Genomic DNA, 23,679 nt, shown 5'->3' on the forward strand with positions numbered 1-23,679 from the left:
CGGTCCAGAACACTGCCAAAGAGCCCAAAAAACCCACAACAGCCAATGTCAACAAATGCTTGATTAGTATGCTCTCATGTATGTCTTTTCTGGAGAATGCTGCCTTCTCATGATGGTCCCTCCCCCTCGGAGTCCCTCCGCCCCCCCCATGTTGACCTGTGGTCAAGATGCGTCTGAATGTCTGGAGAGAAGAGTTTCAATTCCCCTTATCTATTGATGTGTTTATGTGTTTTCCTTTCTTGGCCCTGGATATATGGCCTTCAAGAATAGTAAGTCTTACTAGTGTTAAAATACTGATAGCTGTCTTCCTCCTTCTAACAGAGTGGGCCATCTCTGTGTGCCATTTGTCTCCCGAAATTGTCAGTTTTGGGGCAGGAGGAAGAGTTCTTTGTTACCCTAAATGAGGCTTGGAGGTTTCATATCTTTGTGGTGTGAGTGACTTTTCTATTGCATACCTTGCTTGCGTGGATCAGTGAGACTGTCACTGGTTCATGCATTGGATATTCTCTGGGATTTTTAAAAAAACTGTTTCTAGGCAGAGCAACAGTCTTATGTGGTACCTTTAACTTGAAAAAAACATAGTAAAATGAGGACGGTTGTTTGTTTGATTGAAGCGGTCTCACCCCAAAACTTTTTCCCTCTGTGTCCTGCCCTCATGCCTTGTCAATCACACACACCCTCTGCCTCGAGGCCATGGGCTTTCCTCCAGTGACATCAATGACTCATCCTCCCCCCTTTTCCCCCAGTGACACCTCTGCTCTTTCCAGGGCTTTATCTCTCTCACCCATATCCCACCTCAGACGGCTCAGTGTCGAGTGGGAAGGGAGGCAGTTAATTGTGCCCCTCCCCCTCACTCGTTGCTGGTCACCTGGCCCCTCCTCCTTCATTCATCTCAGGCCAACAAACGGTTCTAAGAACCAATAGTACATTTAGGAAGCGGTTCTATAGAATAGGTGAGAACCTGCTGAATCCCACCTCTGAACCTATCCCTAAAATATCTTTCGCAAATATGAAAGGTTGTGAGGAAATATGAAACACACACATTAGTTCATTATTAAATTAACTTTAATTATCTGCATAGAAGAGTAAAAGGAAAAAATTAAAAAATTAATCTCTGGAATCCATAGCCTTCGTATTTAAAAAAAAGGGAAGAGAGGAATAGTTTGTTATTTATAAGAAGGTCACTTTGTTTATGGAGAACAGTAAGAGGTGGAAAGGTGGAATGTGTTCCCAGAGGATTCAGCAGCTGTTTGGCACATGGCATTTCAGAGGAAGCCTGTAATAAAGTGCAGAAGGCACAAGAACTCTGCTACAAAGTGCGTTAATTTTAAAAATCAAAGCAAACCTCAGTGTCTTCCCCTGCAATTTCAATCAAGATGTGTCTGCTAAAGTTTCTGTTTGCTAGTCTTTTGGGAAGTCCTGGTTGCAAACATCTTAATTCATGTCTGGTTTTCCCTGCGCATGAGACAAGCAGGTACTTGTCCAAAAGGCAGGACAGAATGATGGCTGTGGAAAAGGGAAGCAGCCGAGAGCAGTGGATTAGTAGAAGGGCATCACCCAAGTCCTTCCCACCTACTCTTTGTATCTCTCTTCTCGACCGATGTTCCCAGAGCCCACAAGCGGGGCAGGACGTGTGGCTGGCAGGCGGCCTTCTTTGAGCCCACAGCCTCTGCCTGTTGTGTCCTTTTCCCAGTTCTTTCTGGGCTCCCCTGGAACAAGGGGTTTTTCCAAGGAGTAGCATGTGTGGAGGAAGGTTACTGTAATTTTTGCTGGTATTTCCGGCGGCGGACGCAACGAGGGCAGAAACTGGCATTTGCTTGACAACTGCTGTGGAAGACAGTTTTGCACTCGTTACACCTATAAAGAAAATGTATTAGGTCAGTTTCTGAAGCAATCCAAAGGGCATTAATGAGGAGATAAGGCCTTGAGAAGCCCAGGCATTCCTTGAGGAGGGGTGGCCTATCCCACCCCAACATTATTTCAACCCAGAACAGCCATATTCCTGAACCAGCTAGATCAGGGTGGGGACGCCGGCTCAGGATGGGGACTGCAGTGCAGGACTACTATGCTGAGCCAGCACAATTTAAAAATATCTTTGAAATGAGTTTGAAAGTTCATCTAATGAAGTGGAATATAGCTCATGAAGACTAATGCCAAATAAAACATGTTAATCTTTACACTGCTGCAAGACCTCTTGTTTTTGTCGCTAACCCTACTTTGAAATATGATGTTTGTACAGTTCGTTCATTTCAGCACAAATGTCCCGATTCCAAGCATCCCTGCTTGCAGAGATCGAATTTTGGAAACCAGCGTCTCTTTCTCTGTAATGAGCAACACACACATGGCTTGGTTTTCACCCCTGTTCAGAACAGACGGTTTAGCTCTGGGTTCCCCCTTAAGGCTGACCAGGTGTGCAAGAGGAAATGGCCCTGAGTAAAGAGCCCAGCCAGTACAGGAAGTGCCTTCTGCTGCTTCTGCCTCCAGCCAGAAATGAAAAGTGCTCCTTGGAGCGATTGTCACGAAGGCTGCAGGCACATCCTGCCGCCTGGGGTAAACAATCTGATCCAGGCAACAGGAAATCATGTCATCCCAGGAAGGAGGCACTCTTCCTGCTTCAGTGCACAGCCAAGAAAGAGAGGCCACAAAACTTTAGTGAGCCAGACATGCCCACCGCTATCCCACCATCCTGCTCTAGCTTTGTGAGATGAGATGAGGTACAGGAAGGGGAAATAAGGAGACGCTGAAGTCTGAATTCTTTGCAGCATCCTGATCATCTACCCAGGTGGAAGGTGGATCTCCTAGGCACCAAACTGTGCCGCCTCCATTCTCCCAGCCACTGATTTCCATGTCTTAGAAGCCAGAGGTGCAACCTGGAACATGCTGCACTTTAAGACTAGAGCCTGGAAAAGTTACTTTTTTGGAACACTGGAAAAGTTACTTTTTTGGAATACAATTTTCAAAATCCCCAGACAGAACAGCTGTGGCGGTAGGGAGATTTTGAGAACTGTAGTCAAAACGAAACGACTTCTCAAAAACTCTGCCAACAATACACCTATGACATCCCTGCAGCCCAATGAATAGATGATTTACCATGAATTAAAAGATTCTGTCCCTACCCAGTAAACTCAAGGACATGACGAATATGTTTGGAGAACCACAGCTCTTCTACCTGTCCTGTCCATTGTCCTACATCTTGAAAAACAGAATCCCTGTTTCTTAGAAAACTTAAAATGTAATAATGGGCAGGGAGAGAATGGTCACCTGCTGGTTGTGCCAAATTCAAAAGGAAAGATGATATCATTGCTGTTACAGATTTGGCAGATGAAGCCCCGCTGGGTACACAGGTCACAGTTGTAGACATGGTGGGAGGCAAACTGAATCAGAGACTGGAGAAATGTCTCAAACACCCCGTCTGCAATCTATGAACAGAGAAGGGATGTTATCAAGTTGTCCAGGTGGTGAGAGCTAAAAGAAGGAGCTTTTGCTGGTTCTGTCCTCATCCTTCATGAGAATTCTGAAAAAAAAATATGAACTTCTCTTTTGACTAGAACTTCCAGAATCCTCCAGCCAACTTTCACACAGAGCAACATTTGTCCATCCATCCATTCATACCGGCATTCAGCATCAAATGCCTAAGGCAGCTGTGATAATAGGATGGGAATGGATTAGTTTATGGCAGAAATATTGTTAAACTGCAACTTCCATGAGCCTGGACCATCATTCTCAGTGAAAAGAAATGATGGGAGCGGCAGTTCAACAAAATCAGGAAGGTCGTTTCCCCAGCTCTTTCTTACACCCTTTCCCCCATAAAGAGCACATAGAACAAAACATTTGAATTCCACACCAGAGGCAGAAAGGACATGGGGACCTGGCAAATCTCAGAAACCATTGGTGGTGTGTGTTCAATTTGTCAGGACTGACATCTCCCATTATTTTGCAGATCTCTCTCAAAAGTTCTAAATAATAAAGGGAAACATTGTTTCTGAGCATGAACAGATCCGTTTTCAGGGGGTTAACAATTCAAATTCTCCCCACTTGTGACTACAAATCTAATCTAAACTGTGCAGGCTAATGGGTTGTCCTGGCTGGAGAGAGATGTGTTGGGGGAAAGTTTTTCCTCTGCCTGCCTCCTGGTTATATAACTTCCAGATCTCATACCTGCCTCAAATCAGCCACGCTGTACTTATGGGGACATTCCAGCAGGTAGTGCCGGTGATCCAACCTTCCAAAAAAGGAGACAAAAAGATGAGAAGATCAGTAAGAGTTTGTTAAGACTCCCCGTCAATGTCAAGACCTGCACAGAGTGCTAGGAGTTATACAGAAGCCAAAGAATCCCCCTGCTAGAAGGGATACACAGCTTGCAAGAACAGAGGGCCAAGAAAGAATTAAATTCCACCCCGGATCACAGAAAAGTTTCCTCTTTGGACTAAACTTCCAAGAATTCTAAGAACTGTATTCCCAAAAGTAACTATTCCAAACTCTGATTTTACAAGCACACTAGCTTCCCCCCCCTCTTCTCAGAGATGGCTGGAATGTATTTGAAGCCCAACAGATGGGTGGCTTTCTGCAGCAAGGATGACTTACCGTTTGGTGATCTCTTTCAGGGCCCCACTGCGGCAAAGGACAAGGTAGTCCCCAAGGAGCTTCAGCTGTTCCCGACTCTGGTAGATGCGCTTCATGTGGTCCACATGGTCATAGAGGGTCTCGTTCACCAGCTTCAGATCAATCAAGGGCTGATTGCTAATTTGGCTCAGAAACTTGAGAGCCTGGCAACAAACCTAAGAGACATGGTTGGATGAGAGAGCACCCTGTAAAGCAGGGAGAAGTGGGACTCTCAGGGGCTGCTGGACTGTGACTCCCATCATTCACCCCCACTAGATATATGGGCCAAACCTGATAGGAGCTGTAGTGCAGCAACATCTGCAGTATTAAACTTTGTCCAGCCTGACTGTAAAAGGTCCCTGTGTGACATCAAAAGTTTACAACTAAATCAGGACAATGATGTGTGCCAGTAGGCAATTTCCCAAACCTATGAAGGGAAGACCTCTTTGGCAAGTCCCACTTGCTCTCTTCCATGCAAGCATTCCACGGTCTTCCTCACTGCTTAAACTGCAGGTAGCCATCTGTGGTCCTCCAGATGTTTTTGGACTGAATCTTTGTTTATTATCTGTCGCCATGGGCTGTGTGCACTAAGGCTAAAGATGTTATACATTAAAAACATCTGGAGGATCACATCCCTCCCCCACCCAAAAAAACTCCAGAAGGCTTTTCTCCCGGGCTCATTGGAGTGGGCTGGAGCAGGCTAAATAGGGTCGATGGAGGATGAACCAGAAGTCTGGTGTGCTGTTTGGTGTGATCCTTGCATCTAAGTGGCATTCCCACCTCAAGCGCCCCTATTCACTCTGGCTCCTCCTGCTGTCAATTTCCCACATCAAGGCATAGGCATCCTTCAGTCTCGAGAGACTATGGTAACATGCTCTGAATCGAGGAGTGTCCTCTCCAGAGCATGAAGCCCGGGTAAGGTAATATGGAGGATAGGCTGTTACCCAAGCAGCAGATTCCCCCCTCTCCACATTGCTGAAATGGTCCAATGGAAAGGCAAGAGCCAATACAACTGGTTCCAGCAATGTCGCAGGAGTTGGCAGAACGACACATGGAAGTGGCTTAAGAAAACAGCTACTTCACAATATTGGCAGATTAAACACTTCCTCTGCTCTGTGTAGGGGCAGAGGAAGTTAAAAAAATTTAAGGCTGTATTAGGGCACTGCTGATATGCTGCATCACTTATAGAGAAAATGTATCACTTCTCTGTTCTGCTCGGGATTCATCGGTTTCTGTAGGTCCTATATCAATGTTTGCCAACACACTGTAGTTATATAGACTTTATTAAAACTTTCTTGTTTTTTATTTCCCTCTTTGTCTATTGACACAAAGAAGAGTGAGAGGCAGAAGGTGAATCTCTGAAAAATGAACTACAAGAGGGACAGGAAATCAAGCCAAGAGTCACCTATAGACCTCTAAGATAACCTTCTTAATATGATGTACTACAACTCCCATAATGACATAGCCAGCTAGCTGTGGAACTGTGGGATTTGTAATCTAGCACAGCTGGAGAAGACTAAGTTGAGGAAAGCTAATATAGATTGGGGTTGGGGAATGTATATTCTCTTGTTGCTTCTGGCCTACAACACATAACAGGCCTAACCAGCATAGTTGGTGGTGTAGGATGAAGGTGAATGGGAGACCAAAGACATCTATCTAGTGCCCCCAGTTACCCATCCTGTTATAGATGGTTAAATTAAAACTACATGCATGGCCTGGTTTTAGGAAACAAATCACATCCTGCACTTTGGTCGCTGCAGCAATATTATTTGTCTTCATGCTAGGTTTTGATGCAAATATATAAAGAACTGGACACCTGAAAGGAGCAGGTGATCAAAGCAGGGATGAGCCCTGCTTCATACTCTGTGCTCATGCACCCCATACCCTCTTTCCCCTAGCTAGCCCATCATACCGGATGCAGGGCAAGATCCCAGTTGTGAATCAGTCGAGAAGGAATCACTGATTCATCATCCTGGTGGCACGTCTCACAGTAATATTGGCCTGTGAATGAACACAGCTTGGGCTTTGGAAAGGAAAAGCCAATCTGCCTGGAACAACCTGCAGAAAGACAAATGCAAACTATAAAGATTTGCTGAGGAGGCCATAACTTCCACCCAACATCTCTTGGAGAGCAAGCCACATGAATACTAGCTTTTTCTTATCTGCTGGCTGAGAATGATGGGAGTCAAAGTCCATCTGGAAAGCCCCTAGGTCAGTGGTCCCCAACCTTGGGCCTCTAGATATTCTTGGACTTCAATTCCCAGAAATCCTAGCCAGCAGAAGTGGTGGTGAAGGCTTCTGGGAGTTGTAGTTCAATAACATCTGGAGGCCCAAGGTTGAGGACCACTGCCATAGGTTATAAAAGTCTGCATTAGCTTGCAGGGGACTTGATCTCATCCTGCTTAAAGTCCAAAGCCAGATCCCCCCCTCTTTTCTATGCTACTCTCTCATTTCTAGTTCTGTTGACAATCTGAGGCCGAGAGGATGATTGGAATATATGGCTAGTTCTCCTGGCTCTAAGTTCACAATAGTCTTCTCCCATCTCCATCAGCAACCAGATGGCTGGAAATTATGACAGATCGCTTCAGAGAAATAAAGGAACAAAGTCAAACTAAATATTAAAGGGCAGCACTCTCTCTATTTAATATCATTTCTATATTTTTACTACCTGCTGATGCATCATATGGACAGTTTTTTCTCAGGTACCAACAGATCTTGGGGCCATCTCTATCAAGGTGTGCTGTGGTGGACATCAGGTCACAAGGAATAAATTATCCCAGCCCTTAAGTGCGATATTGATAAGGATCCTTTGACAGGTAATGCAAGCAAAGTACAGAGCTTTCCACATTTATATCTGCTTCAATAGCAATGTACTTACTGGATTTGGACCCTAAAAAAATTCAGAGAAGGAAATATGGGGGAGGGGATCTATGCTGTAGGAGCAGAACTCAGAAAAGTTACTTTTTAAAAAAAAGATTATGAGTCCCCAGAAATGTCCATCCACCATAGCCACGGCCAGTTCAGGAATTCTGAGAGTTGTACAAAAATGTAACTTTTCCAAGTTCTAGGCTTATTTATTGTAGTCATCTCTGCTTTTTCTGGCTCCTCTGCTATTTGTGGACTATTATTTCTTTTGCTATGAAGAGGCACGAGCTGCCCTGAGCATGGTTTGACACAAGAGAAGGGAAGTCCATTTTCTCAGAGCCGAATTCCCTCTTTGCAACTGCCCTTGCCAGCCCCTCACCTGCACAGATGAAGCTCTGACAGTCCAGCCCTTTCTCCATAGGGATAGCAACCAGGTACTGCAAGAGGAACCCATTCTCCTTGACAGTATTCTTCAGGGCAACCTGCGAGTTCCCATCCAGGTTGCCTCCAAGAGTCAGAGCCTCCTCGGCCGTTTCCAGGTAGGACATAAGCACCCGGCGGACCAGGTCGCGCCAGTCAGCTGCTTCCTCGGCATTCTCGGCCTGCAGCTTCAGCACCGCTTTAGAGGTGATGATTTTGAAGAAGGCTGGCCCTCCCAGGCTCACATCTGGGAGGATGTCTTGGATGGTCTCCACCCCATAGCTGTTGCTCAAGGTTTTTTCCCTGTTCCTGGCCTTGAAGCACTTCAAGGCTTCCAAGGACAAAGAGAAGATAAAAGGGGACCATGTCCTCTCGGTCTCCAAGTACAGGACAGACTCTTTGACTGCATCCAACTCGGGAGCCAAAGTACAACTCCAGTCCAGGCCATTTGGGCCAGTCCCACTGTACTGCAGGAGGGCAGAAGTATTGCCAGGTGATCCACTGGCAGAGTTTCCCTCAAAATCCTCCATGACTTCAGGCCACCCCAGAGTCTCCCAGTCTTCCTCCTGTTGAGGACGACACTTCTTCAGGGCCTCATGGAGCCGTTCAAGCCAGTCCTCTGCCTCATCTTGAGATGCAGCCCGCAGGCAAAGCCTTCGGCCTGAAAAAACCAGGTCGAAGCGCCCGTCACTGTGTACCTGCCCCACGGACTCACACCTCAACAGGGAGCAGCTCTCCACACACACTCGCTCCTCGCTGTCCACGTAGAGGCGCAGCTCTAAAGGAGAGAGCTCACAGAAAAACTCCTTCCAGATCCCCATGCCCCCTCGCCGTTCCAGTGTTCCCAATTTCAGCAAACCACGGAAGGGGTTGGAAAGGCCTGCAGGAAAGATGAGGAGAAGAGAGAGAACAAAGAAACATCAGAAGCTGCTTTAGGCCATTGATCCATCCAGGTTAGCAAGGTCAGCTCTGACTGGCAATGGCTCTCTAGGGATTCAAAGGTGATTCTCTCCTAACTCTAACTTAGCACTCCCACCATTCCCTGGTGGCCTCCCATCCAAGTAGTAACCAGACCTGACCCTGCTTAGCTTCTGAAATCAAACAATAACATTGTGGTGAGGGTAGTGCAGTGTTTTGTTTTTAATCCAACTATATAGATGTTTGGGCACTATGTATATGTCATCTGCGTGTACTGTGCTTGATGGAATAGCACTATACACTGGTTCCTTATTCCAGTTTCTTAGTCACACACTGGAATTTATCTGTCTTTGCATCCCAAAATAGGCCTTGAGCTCTAACCTGTAGAAATCACTGCACTGATCAGGAAACAGTCTTTTCTGAGGCACATCAGTGTTCCCTAACACAACATTATAGGAGTAAGAACTAGGGGTTGCAGCCTGATATAAACCTATAACCACCCGACAATAAATTATTCCAGTTACCATTTCTAGCCCAATGATGTTGTGCAAGTCATTCTTAGGTATGCATCCTTCACAGCAGCAATACATATATCACATATAAATAAGGATCTGGTGGATTCTGCAGCCCAGGGAAGCTGAGAAGGCTGCATTTTGAACAACCACTTCCAGAATCCTCTAGCCAGCACAGCCACATGGTCTGAGGGACTGGAAGAGCAGTAGCTCAAACAGGCACATTTTCTAAACTGTTTCTGCCCTTTCCTTCCCCAATCTAATTCCACCTTTGTTTCCTAAGCAAAAAGACAATTACCTATCTGTCTCCGGTGAATGACCCTGAAGCCCTTTGATTCCCTCTCTGGGGACAACATGGGTTTACCAGCCTCTGAGGAGGATGCAGGGGGCCCACCCTGCTCTATGGCACCGCTTGGGATTGATGGCTGGTCAACAGCAGCCTTCTCTGATGAGGGACTGCACGGAGTGAGAAGGCTTTTCCCCATCTCCACAAAAGGAGGAGGAGAAGGCAAGGAAAAATCATCTTCGGTAATCCAGCTGGTTTTCTGTTGAACAACAAGAAAAAAAGAGAACACTTATTATGAGATATGCTTCCGGCCACAGGGTCTCTTTGCTTGGATGTTCTAATACATTCAACAAGACTATGCTGACAAGAAAAGAGGAGGGTTTTCCTTTTTGTTTTTTTAGCACACTGTGGCCGAAATCCTGCTGCATAGCGTAAGCAAAGTTGTAGATTTTGGTCCATTCCTTCTGGTAAATAAAGAGCCCTTGCTGTGATTTTCAGGGGCGCACACTTGTGTCCATGTACCAAGACAGCATGCATGTCTGTCCCTGAGAATTGCAGCAAGAGTTCTTTACTGAGCGGTGAGGAACCAACTGAAGCTTATGACTTTGCTTGCATTACACAGCTGGATTTCATGCAAAGTGTTTACCACATAGAGTGTTGTATAGAAATGTAAACATTCTTGCCTCAAGTGCTCAGGGTGGGACATCATGTTAAAACAGGACTAGGGTCATATACAGCCCCCTAGGCTTCATCTTCCAGTTCCTTCAGAAGTATAATTTCCACATGAAACATAGAAAGACTGGCCTATGGCAAATCAACATTTTATTAACAGAACCGCATATTCAGGTTTAAAGGCTTGCATATTTGTACCACGTTCACCGAATCAAGGGCTGAGGTGGGTCCAAATTCATGCCTCTGAAATCTCAATACTCTTATCACAGGATGACACTGAAGAGTTGTGGGTCTCAGATCCAAAGTCCTGGGTCCTTCTTAGATAAGGACCCCTTGCACTGCAGGCTGTCAGTCGAAAGGGTTCTCCTGTGAACCTGAATGGATCAGATCAGCAGTTCTTAACCTTTTCTTTACCTCAGACCCCCTTTAAATGTCTTTTGTTGCCATGGACCACCAAGACTTAACTAAATATTTAAAACCCTAAAGTGCATCAAATATTTATTTAATGTTTATCATTAAGGATCTTCAAATTTGGAGAGAACGGAGAAATAAATTAATCTGTGACTGCACACACTGCTCTTATAATATTTTAATTGGAATGATTCCATACAAAGCCAGGTTTTACAAAAGCAAGCAAGGGAAATTAAGATTTTGTTCTAGGTTTCTTTTCCTTTCTTGCTTTTATTCATTCATTTTCTCTATTTTAACTGCAAAAGATTATAAAATTACTTCAAGGCTTCATGGACCTCCTGTGAGAACATTGTAGGCCCCCCCCCCGGGGGGTCTGTAGACCACAGATTAAGAACCTCTGGAATCGACTGCAGATATCTGTGTCAGGTGACCTAAGTGAGATGACACCACTTCCTGCTGAGGGTGACATGGATTGGCTGGGAGCCACAAGTGAGAAAGGTTTCCTCAGGAGGCACTCCTATTGAGAGCAGGAAGTTCCAGTTTAGCAGCATTTCCTGCCCTACAGAACACAAAAATGCTCCATCAACACAACTCATTCACTACCAGGCTCCTTATTTACAAGCAGGAGGAAGCCTGACAACGCTCACGCCTATAATTAAGATTAGTTAAATTTGGTGAACACAGATTGAACCATCAAATCTGAGGTCAGGTAGAACGTTGTCTTCAGACGGCACAGAATTTCAGGTAAAGCGAACAGAAGATCCCCACAGCAAAAGTATTTACTGCAGCAGAGGAGAGTACTGGCCCCAGTTCAGCCTACAGAGGTCTCTTGGTTTGCACCCCTGCCTGCCAATATGTCTTCCTCCAAGCTTATCTCCTTGTAAGAGTGAAGAGGGGTGACAGAGGTTTGTCTATCTTCCTGGAATGAGAAAGGTGACAAGGGACAATGAAGCCAGGAAGACTCAGGGTTCAGTTGGCTCCCAGAGCCTCAGCTAAAGACACTTCACAGATTCCTTATCTGTCCCACACAAGGTAGTGATTGGGCCTGTAAACATTTTGAGCAAAATGCTTCATTTGTACATTTGTTTCCAAAACTAGAGCCCTACTTAGCAAGCATGTCAAAGCCACACATGTTGAGGGGAGAATGCTATGCTCATCTCCCTCCTTTATAATTTTCAACACACAAATGCAATATACTGAAGAGGCAGAAGCTACAGTATAAGGGTTAATACTTTAAAAAACTGGTAATAGTATAAGCCAGTTATTACATAGCAATTAGCTGCCAACTTTACTTCCCTGTTCTTAACCCTTTTTCCAGGTAAACATTTACAGTGGTGCCCCGCTAGACGCTTACCCCGCATGACGTCAAAATCACTTTACGATGAGTTTTTTGCGATCGGTTCTCTATGGGCGATCTTCGCAGGACAATGAGGTATTTCCCCCATTGGAACACATTGATCGGTTTTCAATGCATTCCAAAGGGTTTTTCCCCCCCGCCTGACAATGATTTTGCTTAACAGTGATTTTCCTGGAATGGATTATCATCGTCAAGCGGGGCACCACTGTATACAGAAATGTAAATACAAGGCAACAAGTAGGACTTACAACAAATGTTTTTGAGTGAGTTCTTTTATTAGGGCCCAACCAGTCAACCATTCCTCCTTCTATGGCACTCCATCCCTTACCCATAATCAGGATTCCCTGGCCACTCACCATACCCGGCTGTTGTTTGGGGTTTCTCTATTATGGGTCTTCTTCTTCTTCACTTTCCTTGAACTTTTGTGAATCTTGTTTTTCCCAAACCCATTCACAACTGACTCTGATGTAGGGATAGTGGTGCTTTGCCTACATAAAACTAAGACCATCTCAGCATATGTAGTATCAGTAATAAAGCCTGTTCCTACCGGACAGATCCCTGGTGAAACTGGTGAGAGAATCTGGCCTCCTTCCTGGCCATGAATATGGCTGGTTCTGTCTTTCGCTTCTTCCTTGATGATGTGATGAGTTGAGGAATCATTTGCTACTTCTTCAGTGACTATTGGCATGGAGGCATCTTGAATCTTGGCACCAGCCATTTCTTCCGCTTTAGGTGGGTTGGCTGTACTGGGAAGCTGAGGTTCTGCTGTGGCAGGAGTTGGTTTAGCATCGTCAGAGTGTTCCACTGTCGTGAGACAAGAAATCCGTGCAGTGCAGAAAGGAGCAGCAGGACAAGGATGCTGTGGTGGGGAAGGCTCTACTACAGCATGACCTTGTTTAGTAATTCCGACAGATTCTGATCTTCTCTGTGCTCTGCTGAATTCTGCTAAAACCCTTGAGGGAAGAACAAAAAGTTAAAATACAATGAATTTGGGGGGGGGGGCAACTATCTGGTGATCACATCTCCAGCTGTGCCATGTCGATTCAACAGGTAAACCTTTGAACCATCAGTAGCCATTCAACACTAAATGCCTTGATCCCTACTCTGATGTGGTGCTTTGGCTATATAAAACTAAGGCCATTCTATTATTATTATTATTTATTTTATTTCTATCCTGCCTATCTGATCGTATTCGACCACTCTAGGCGGCTTACAGTAAAAACAATATTATAATTTTTACAACATTACAGCATATGTAGTATCAGTAATGTATTCCTACCAGACAGATGCAGTAGGAACAGCTGTTTGCCATGTGATGCCAATATAATATGCCTCTAAATCAGCATTTTAAACATAGCTGATTTAACATGTTTAAAAATCCAGTAGTTCTATGTACTGAGATGGATATCAAGCTCCTAATACACAATTTTATTTCTCACCGTTCAAAATGTCATTATGGGAGTGGAGCAAACACACACAGGGTAGTACAGTGATGTTGAGCATGTTCCTAGTATGTTAAGACCTACAAATCACTTCAGATTCCTTCTTAGCCATTCCTTTCTTAAACAAATCAGTCACACCCAGCCGTCATTTGATCATCAACATGGGATGCCCTACCTCAGAAGACTGTTCTGAGACTCATCAAATCTTGAACAGGTAGATAGTGCTAAATCCAATGGTTAGTCCCACCTATAGTAGATCCACTGAACCTATACAAGTGCTTGCTTAACAAGTACTGTACATTCAGTGGGTCTAGTCTACTTGGGACTGATTCATCTAATAAGGTAGCATTAGGTGCTTAACATTGGTCAGTCTGGGGGCAGTTTTTCCCTCCAGGACTTTCTCTGGGTTGCATCAACAGCCAAAAATGTAGGGGGGGAAGCTCCCCCAGGGTCTTAGAAAAACAGATTTTCTGACTATATAAATGCCCTATCAGACCTCACCCCCACCCCAAAAGCCAAGTACAAATCTTCAGGTTGAGTGGTTGTGTGAGTGTATATTACACTGCAGCCATTTGGGCCTACAGAATTTCAGTACTAATGAAGGGAAAAAGCAGGAGGTTCTGTCTTAAAAAAGAAGTTGGTTTAATACAGTTTGAGCTGTTTGATTTCTGTAAGAAAACAACAACAACAAAAAATTCAGCAAGACTGTCGTAAACATTCCAAATGGGAAACTGAGCAATTGCTGTGGAGAAGTGGTAAGCCTGATAATCTGAGGGAGACCCTCACACCGGGCCATACAGGCAGAAGAATGTCTGCCTCTTTATGGGAAGAGCTAATAACTTGACTGTAAGCAAGGTAAATGCAGAAAGGAGAAGCAGGTGGATTTTCATATACTGATCCAGCCAGCCAGATATTTGGCTTCCATTCAATAGTATTTTTAATAACTTGTTGTTAATCTTTAAGATTGCCTGCCCCACACTAGCTCTTCAAGAAAAAGTTTCAGAGGAAATAAAATCATCACAGAATTAAGAGAGAACAAGATAGGTTTTCTCATCCTTTGGTATCTTACATCCCACTTTGTTAAGGAACCTGAGTAACATCATGATACAAAATCCCTGCTTTTTTTTCCAAGAAGCTCATTATGTTTAACAGGTATTCCTGTTACTGTATTTGTAATTTAATGGAAGGTGGTGGGGCAGAGGGAATAAGAGAATTCAGAGAATCGCATAGTGTCCAAAGTTACAACAAGCATGCCAAAAAGATTATGGGTAAATTATCTGGGGCAAGTGGGATTTGGCAGGAGGACATGAAGACTGAGGAAGAGGGAAGGTTACCAAATGTTATGAAATCTCTGCGTCCCATAGGCCCAGCCAGACAAGTATGTGTATCACTATATATTTATAGGAGGTGTATAGCAATAGCACAAATGGCACTACGTAGTTGCAAATGCCAAGGACAAGGCTCGTGGCTTGTATCCACCAACTCACTCTTGGAGGGACTGATCCAAGTCTTTTGCCATTGCTGTGTCAAGTCCAGAATCATCTGAAGTTGGTTCTTCTCCTCTATCAGGGCTCTGGGTGCAGACAGACATCCCAGGGAGGAGGCCATCAGACCCCAGGCTAGAAGACAGCTGTGAGGAACTCGCCGTACTGATGCTCAGGTTGGAAGTTGCAAGTCTGCTGGCTGGTCGACTTCTACCAAGAGGCAAGAGAGCAGGGTGAGTTTCAACCTCATCTGAGCCAGAAGACTGTGAGAGGGATTCCAGCGACTCTTTCCTCCGGGGTTCTAAACCCATTGAGGGGTCCAACAGCTCCAAGGCCGGGCACAGTCCAGACAAGGATAATGGTGTGATGGTCCATTCATTCAAAACTGCTGACTTGTAGGAGAGGTCAAAGGCCAGGGAAGACAAGCCCTGCAGGTAACTGAGGAGGAACTCAACCTCTTCAGTGTCCAGTAGCAGAGCAGGAGAACGGTAATACTCAGACAGGTGGGCTTTTTCATGGACCAAGAGTTTCAGGTAGCACTCCATCAAGCCGTCATTCAATGCCAGCCTCAGCCATGCACGGCAGCGGCCCACGTCAGTGTTGATGAAGTCCAAGTGCTCCAGCTCAGAAATGATGTTCCTGTAGATAATTTTTTTAAGGGGAGGGGGGAAAAAGAGAGAAGGGAACAGAGAGAGACCTTAAGCTTAAAGCCACAGTTCCAAAAAATAGGAAAAAGCAAGGAGGATTGGGAGCTGCTGATGGATGTGGTCAGCCAGACAAAGACAGATGTAAGACACTATCAAGGAATCTAAAGGGGATGCTGTGATTTACTTCAATAAATGAAAGGCAGAGTCCGGTAACCCAGTCCAAGTTTGGAAGCCAGAGAATCAGTCAGAACCAGCTGTAATAATTGCTGGAGACAAGGAATCACACAGATAAGTCCAGGTACGGTCCAAGGGTCAAGATAGTTCCAGGAAATACCAAAGCAGGTTGCAGGTAAAGGCAACAGTTGTTTCCTGCACCAATTCATCATGGGAGCTTACTTTATATGGGGAGTCCATACCTTTACATTGCGCTCAGCTGGAGTCCTTAGCTAGGATTATAGATGGGGGTATTCGTATTTGTCTATGAATATCCTCGTGCAGGTGGCATTAATGAGGGTCCAGCCCCAGGGGGCCAGATGGTCCACTTACCAATCCACCATAGACATGGATGGATTGATTCTACCAATGGCTCCACAGAGCGCGATCCCTTCACCACTCCTGGCAGGAGGTGGGAGGACAAACCTCACTGCAAAGTTGAAGAGTGGAGAGCGCATCACGCACTGATGAGCCATTGGTAGAATTGCGCCGTCCGTGTCCATGTCGAATCAGTGAGTGGACCATCCGGCCCCATGGGGCTGGACCCTCATTAATGCCACCTGTGCAGAGATATTCATATTTGTAGACGAATACAAATACTCCCATCTCCAGCTAGGATCCTTCAGTAACTACACACTGGTCTCAGCTGAGCCCTTAACTGAAACACTACAGGGGAGTGGAATGGACACAGCTTGGGAGATTGTTTTTACTTGTTAGGGCGGTTCAAGAAAGAATGTACTGCATTAATTGTTACAAAATATTTTTTAAAAAATACTGTATTTATTACTACTTTTCAGCTACTTTTCGCTGTTTATTAAAAAACATCTTATGACTGGGCTGCCTCTTACGGATAGGACTTGGAGGTACTGTTTTACAGTGGCTCCAGTCCTTTCTGGATGGGAGGACTCAGGGGGTGGTGCTGGGGAACTCGTGTTCAACATCCTGGCTGCTGACCTGTGGTGTCCCTCAAGGTTCTGTTTTGTCCCCATTCTAATCAACATCTACATGAAACCACTGGGAGACGTTGTCCAGAGTTTTGGCGTCCAGTGTCACCAGTACACTGATGACATCCAATTCTATCTCTCCTTTTCATCTAAATCCAAGGAAGCTGTTTCAGTTCTAAATCAGTGTTTGGTGCCAGTAATGGAGTGAATGAGGGCAAGTAAACTGAAACTTAATCTAAAAGGGACAGAGGTCAGTTGAAAAGCCAGTTAATGAATAGGGTCCCATCCCATCCTGTGCTGGATGGGGTTACACTCCCCCTGAAAACACAGGTGTACTTGGGGGTACTCTTGAATTCGCCTCTGAGTCTGGATGCCAACGTTTCAATGGTGGCCACAAGTGTCTTTGCACAGTCTGATCTGGCCATCTTGACTGGACGACTGCAACATATTCTGTGTGAAGCTACCTTTGGAAAGTGTTTGAAAACTCCAGAGGGTCCAAAATGCTGCAGCCAGATTCCCAAGTGGAGCTGGCTATAGGGAACAAATAACTCCCCTCTTAAAGCAGCTCCACTGGCTGCCTATCCATTTCTGAGCACAATTCAAAGTGCTGGTTTTAACTTAAAAAGCCCTAAATGGCTTGGGTCCAAGCTATCTAAAATACTTCATTTCCCTCTATGAGTCTGCCCGGACATTAAGATTATCAGGGGAGGCCTTGCTCTCAATTCCACCACACTCGTAGGTGGGAGAGAGGGTCTTCTCTGTTGCTGCTCCCAGACTCTGGAACTCCCTCTCATGGGAGGCCAAGCTGGCCCCATCTTTGCTGTCCTTCCACAAGCAGTCATTATCCTTAATGACTGATGGTCTGAGACGGATTTTTAAATGGATCACTGTGCTCTGTGGTTTTAAATGTGTTCAGTATTGACTTTACTTATGGCTTTTAATATGGTACTTTTAATTTATTTTTAATATTTGTGTGCTTATTGTTTTTAGCTTATTGTCTTTTTAAGGGTGTAAGCCAACTTGAGTCCTTTTTAAGGAAAAAGGTAGGTTAAAATATTTTAAATAAATTAAAATAAATAAACAACAGAATAGTATAAAACCTGAAAAATTCCTGGGAAAATTTTAAAAAATTCTCCTTAAAAGTAATCTCAAGAAACAATAGGCATTGTGCCAACAATGATCTCATGCTTGCTCATTACGTTTCTTACAAAAAGTGACTTTACTGTATTACGTCCTTGTTAACCCAAAACATCTAAACCCATAACTCATTATAGGTAACGACATTATTCATTATCTGAAAGCCTAGGGAGTACAGAGGAGGAAAAATACCAATAGGATGTGGGATTAGTGAGATGCAACCAATCACATCACTTGGTTACTGTCTGTATTCACTCCCACTCTTGAATACTTCCAAGAAGACCTCCATCAGCCAGCTCCCCTGTTATTCTCTGCTTTCGGAAAATTCCATACACCACCATCTCTCTGAAATACACCAAACTACTCCTCTAGGGGATGCCAAAGCACATCAAGTCTTTCGATGTTAGTGACATCAGCAGCCTCACCCTTCAAAATGGGAGCCTTGTAAGCCTCACCTGTGTGTGATGGATTTTAGCAGGGTCCAAAATGCTGGCTGGGGAAGGGGTACGCGCCCCCAAAGTTTCCTGCCTTTTGCGCCAGTCTCTGCCTTGATGTGCTTGGCCTTCAACCCATGCACAAACACTGCCTCCAGTGCACAGCAGAGGGTGTTGGCATCCCCATCATCGCTGGTTACAAGTGCATCAGAGGTCACATAATGCTTCTGCAAGGCCTTGATGGAATTCACCAGATGCTTCTTAATCAACTATAGTAACAAGGAACACATGTTATATTAGGTTGGGCCATGAATTAGAGTAGCTATCTCTTCAATGTTATTTGAGCTTTATGCTGTGGACTCTGCCATATACCTCAACTGGTATGTGCTATATCAGAATGATAATACAGTACAAGGGATATGGAAGGGAATCATGTAACTATATTCTTTATATATAAAACACATAATTTATGTACTATTTGAAATATCTGGCCAGGTTCATGTTTGCTTATACTGTTTGAGCACCAACAGTTTGCAGCCTGAATAACAAATGTGATATTCTTTCACATATTATAAATTACGTCTTGAAGCTCCCACCACACTCAGTTTGACATCTGAGAAGAAACAGATTAAGATCTTAGAATTCAATTATACAATACATAGTCTTCATTGCTGTCTTTTAACCACACAACAAAATATATAAAACAGATACGAAAACAAACCCCACCATTCAGAGTTAAAACAGTTAAGGAACAAAATAAATCATGTTTATCAGGCTCCTATTCTGACTGCAACACAGAAACAAGGTACCAAAGGAAATATAGTAGAAGTAGCCAAAAGCCTTTGTCCAATTGATTCAAATGGGCCTACTCCAACTGTGACTAAGTATACTAAAGGAAGTTGCAATTAGAATAAACCCATTTGAATCCATGGAGAAGCTGACTACCAAATCTCCATTGATTCAATGGGCAAACTCTGGTGCAATTTGCTATACTGAGCAACAGGATTTTAATAAAAAAATGTATTACTTCTACCCCAAAACTTCAGAAAAGAAGTAATTAACTGGTGTCTGGAGTCATGATAAAAGCTGAAATCCTGTTCATAGCATAAGCCCAAGCATCATTTTCCATCTATTTCTCTCTGCTAAACAAAATGCTGCTGCTGTGATTCTCAGGGGTACACACATGCATTGCCCTGGTGTGAGAATCTCCACAGATGCCTTGGTGGGTGGGTGCATGCACGTCCTGAGAATCATGGTAGCAACAATTTATTTAGCACGGAAGAATGGATAGAAAGTTACTATTGGGCTTACTCTACAGACAGGATTTCAGTCAAAGGTTCACTATGAAATTTAATTAAGACTGTGATCTCTCCTACTTTTCTTTGAGGTATGATCATCCTGAGATTGATAGGATCCAAGAGCTATCCTTTATCCACTGAAACTTTGCCATCTGCCTTTTTTTTAAAGGCAAATCTTCAAACACTGAAGCAAAGCAAAAGCAAAGTGTGCTGCTTATATACCGCCCCATAGTGCTTCAAGCACTCTCTGGGCGGTTTACAAGTTAATTATGCAGGCTACACATTGCCCCCCCCCAGCAAGCTGGGTACTCATTTTACCGACCTTGGAAGGATAGAAGGCTAAGTCAACCTTGAGTCGGCTACCTGGGATTGAACCCCAGGTCGTGAGCACAGTTTTGGCTGCAGTACAGCGGTTTAACCACTGCGCCACGAGGCCAGTACTGGGCCTGTGTGTTGGTGTACAACAGGGATAGGCAATTTTGATGAACCCAGGATCTAATTTGCTGCCCCAGGACTCTTTGAGGGTTGCACATACTGCCAACAATGCCAAAAGCCACAGAAGAAGAAGAGGTGGTGGAGGAGGAGGAACCTGAAAAAGCCAAGTCAACTTCCAGTTTTGAAAAACTCATATTGTGGGATGCTAAACAGTGCAGAGGGGCCCTGTAACTGTTTTAAAATTGAATTGCCACTTCTGGAGGAAGAAGTGATAGAAAAAGAAGGGAGAATTACAAATTGAAGATGACATGAAGCAAAGGCCTGGAAAATTTTGTTTTTTCCTTGCCTAATTATGTTGTAAACTTTTTCAAGCACTATGGAAAGGTATCCAAGTAAAATCAATCAATCTTCTGTTTCTACCATTTTATGCCTAAATGGTTCTGCCTTTTATCTGCTTATTCTTTATAGATTACAAACTTGATTTCACCCTGAGAATGCTGGAGAAGAACATGAGTTAGGAGAAAAGTAAAAGAATTGGATATGCTTAGTGCTGGAGGAGAATGGAACAGATACAATGGTGGCAGCTATCTATAATATCAATGTCCTTCTGGGGAGGTGGGCCACTGTGCTTTGTGAATGAGTTCCATTGCAAGTTTCAAACCACTGCACTTTCTTAGATGACAAAAGAGCAGGACACCACTTGTGTGTCATCATCAAAGACCAACAGAAGAAATAGCATCTTCCACCCACTGAATCCTCAGTGGAATAGAAAGGAATCATCTGGTGATCTCTGATATGTGTCACTGCCTGCTTCAGGTTACACACTGCCTCTTCTTCTAGAAAGGACTGGGAACAGTCTCACCACTACTTGACATCTCCATGGTCCATACAGTCTCACCCCCGTTGGCTTGCTCAACAACCTGTATTTACCTGGATAACCTCCTTTGCCCGGCATCCATTCTCAGCAGTGTGATTGGAATTCATGTCTACCTCTGCTTCTGCAGAGTGGTGGAATCACATGATAGCCTGAGGAAAAGCAAACAGAAAAAAGGATGTCTTAGTTAAACTGAACCTTGACTGGAGTTTCTAATTCAGGAGATGTGGGTGAAAAACTTTCCAGCTACACAAATAATGATAGGGTGGAAATAGGCCACAGGCATACAGTAAAACAAAACAGCAGGTTGAAGAGGGTTGAAGGACCATGGGGAAACACAGAGATTAGAGTGCACCATGTTTAGAAAATTTCTGTACTAATGCTATACATTTCTGAGCCAAGATAGAGGAGTTGGAATCTTTGATTTTAATGGAAAGCATAGGTGTAATTAGCATAACAGAAACTTGGTGGAATGGAGAAAAAAGTGGGATATGGTCTTCCCTGGATATATAGAAGATGTCCTGGGATGCTGTGGGGTAGTCAGCCCCTCTTGAGGGTGACTACTTCACAGAGTCACTATGAGCAACAGTACCAGACGCCAGAAGTTAGGCATTTCCATTACCATTAGATTGTGTGATTTTGAGATGAAAAATGAAACCAGCAAAGAATGCAAAAGAGAAGCAATTACAGTAAAGTGTAAGATCAATTACGGTACCTCAGACACAAGAAGGAAGCGAAATCTCTACATTCTATGAACAACTCTGCACTGGAATAGCTGCTTGTGGAACTGACCAGAAACAATGTACTGTAGACTTAAGCCTAAGTGGTGCTACCCAAATTTGGAAAACAGAAACTGTGTTGAAATTTTAATTTACATCTTATTTTCATGTTCAAGTGGGAAAGGGACAGGAAACTCTTAGCACAGTCATGTCTGAGTTCAAATCTCTCTAAAATGAAGGAAGTCCCATAAAGGAAATTGAATGGAAAAGCCAAGATTTCTCCAAAATGCTTCAGGGTACTTCAAAACCACAATAAGAGAGTATCTATTAGAATATATACCATAGAACAGAGAACCAAGCACAGAATCTTAAGAGATCACCAGCATGATTTATATGCCAGGGATGCTGCTGGGGATGGGATGAGAGAGGCTTCCCAAACAAGGAGGGAAACAGCCCCAAACAAAATTTCACGAAAGAAATGCAAATAGACAATAATCAATAATCATGTCCCATCAAGTTACTTCTGTCTTATGACAACCCTTTTCAGGGTTTTCTAAGATGCCAAAAGGGATTTTGAAGGACATACTGTACTGTTAATAACATTGAGGTAAAGAGAGTGAGCAGAAAACTGGATGAGGAGCTACTGGATGATAATACACTTCAAGGAGTTGAAAAGGAGGACAAGAAGATTGTACAAGTCATAGGACACCTCCTTACAGAAGAACCAAGGCAAATAGTTATACATATAAGAGATGAAATTCTAGACATTGCTAATAAAGTGCAAGAGAAACTTTGGAAGATGGTTCAACAGCCTGTCCCTAGCTGTGCTGCTTCCTAGAAAAGGTGGACAAACAACTGCGCCCACATTCTCTGAGGACCAAATTATACATTATGAATAACCACCACATTACTATCCAGGAACAGAATGAGACAGTCTTTTCTGTCTGAGAAATTAGAGTAAGATCAGAAATTAAAGCAAATTTCTTCCTTTTTACAACTAGAATATTATCCCTCTGGGTATGCAAATCTTTCAGTGCTACATTTCTCGAGCTGTCAGACATACCAACAAAACCATGTTATCTCTCAGTTGATCAATTAAAAAACAAAAGTTTGCTAATTTGCTAAATATGATTTGATGCAAGGTCCTGTCAAAATAAATACTTCTCTTCGGGGTGCACTGCTTCTAAATAGGGAATCAGCATCTAGCAAGGTCCTTAGATTTGCAAAACAAGAATGCGTATCTGTGTCCCAAAGATCAGTTACAAATAAAGCAAGCTGACTTGAACACTGCACACACAAAAAAGCTTCTGCTATGACACACAGTCAACACTTGAGGAATTGCTTCTCTTAGTGACACATTACCTGCAAGGTATACTTCAGCTTGTAGTAAGCTCTTTTGCCATTCACAACAAAACTCCTGAATGTAAGTAGTTGCCTTTCACCAATAATAAAGCCACTGAGCAGGTACATGAATGTCAGCCTGCTGTTCTGCTGATGGCAATCAGACAGCCTAGGCAGAACTACAAAGAAAGGATAGCTTTTGGTAAAAGCTGCATAGCTACCTGGGAAGAAGGGGTGGGACTGAGTGTAAGCCCCTGGCCTCTAAGCTAAGCTTGTCACAAGACTTCCTGAACTCTGAACACTGTGGTTTTGTAAAGCCAAGCACAGCAATCACAAGCTTGCTGTATTTCTCCTAAAACTCTGACCTACCATTTAAAGAAGCATGAACCTGTTTGCACTGCAAGGACTGCACTTCCTTCCATGTAAGCATGAGTTCAAGTTATGAAAAGAACTGGATCACAGTCCAGGGGTAGGAACATTTCCTTCCACATGTAAGGGCCTTAGTTTCAATACTAAGAACCAATACATAAGGAGAACCCTGGGCAAGAAGACTAAGAAAGGCCCTATACAGGAATCTGGAAATCCACAGTCACTGGCCAGTCTGGCAGGAAACACTGGAGTTGTAGTTCAACATAACTGGAAGCCATCAGGTTGGCAAAGGCTGAACT

At 43.9% G+C, this 23,679-nt stretch overlaps 1 protein-coding gene across 10 annotated transcripts in view; it reads right to left on the bottom strand.

Moving 5' to 3' along the window:
* Positions 1-1,047: 1,047 nt before the first annotated feature.
* The window catches only part of PLEKHM1 (pleckstrin homology and RUN domain containing M1), a 32,313-nt gene continuing 9,681 nt past the window's right edge, over positions 1,048-23,679 (bottom strand). For 6 of the 10 annotated variants that reach the window (XM_073004107.2, XM_073004106.2, XM_078377767.1 and 3 more), the window contains 11 exons: positions 21,008-21,103; positions 18,366-18,613; positions 14,973-15,608; positions 12,591-12,996; positions 9,616-9,862; positions 7,847-8,767; positions 6,515-6,660; positions 4,585-4,778; positions 4,159-4,222; positions 3,262-3,419; positions 1,048-1,857 (listed from right to left, as the gene is read on the bottom strand). In XM_073004107.2, coding sequence (XP_072860208.2) covers positions 1,755-1,857; positions 3,262-3,419; positions 4,159-4,222; positions 4,585-4,778; positions 6,515-6,660; positions 7,847-8,767; positions 9,616-9,862; positions 12,591-12,996; positions 14,973-15,608; positions 18,366-18,613; positions 21,008-21,061 — 3,177 coding nt within the window. In that variant the 5' untranslated portion in view covers positions 21,062-21,103 and the 3' untranslated portion in view covers positions 1,048-1,754. Of the gene's footprint in view, positions 1,858-3,261; positions 3,420-4,158; positions 4,223-4,584; positions 4,809-6,514; positions 6,661-7,846; positions 8,768-9,615; positions 9,863-12,590; positions 12,997-14,972; positions 15,609-18,365; positions 18,614-21,007; positions 21,104-23,679 lie in introns of those variants that run through there. The other 4 variants (XR_013537507.1, XR_013537508.1, XR_013537509.1 and 1 more) reach the window with 4 other exon arrangements.

Source organism: Pogona vitticeps, chromosome 6, assembly GCF_051106095.1.
Source record: "Pogona vitticeps strain Pit_001003342236 chromosome 6, PviZW2.1, whole genome shotgun sequence".
NCBI lineage: Eukaryota > Metazoa > Chordata > Lepidosauria > Squamata > Agamidae > Pogona > Pogona vitticeps.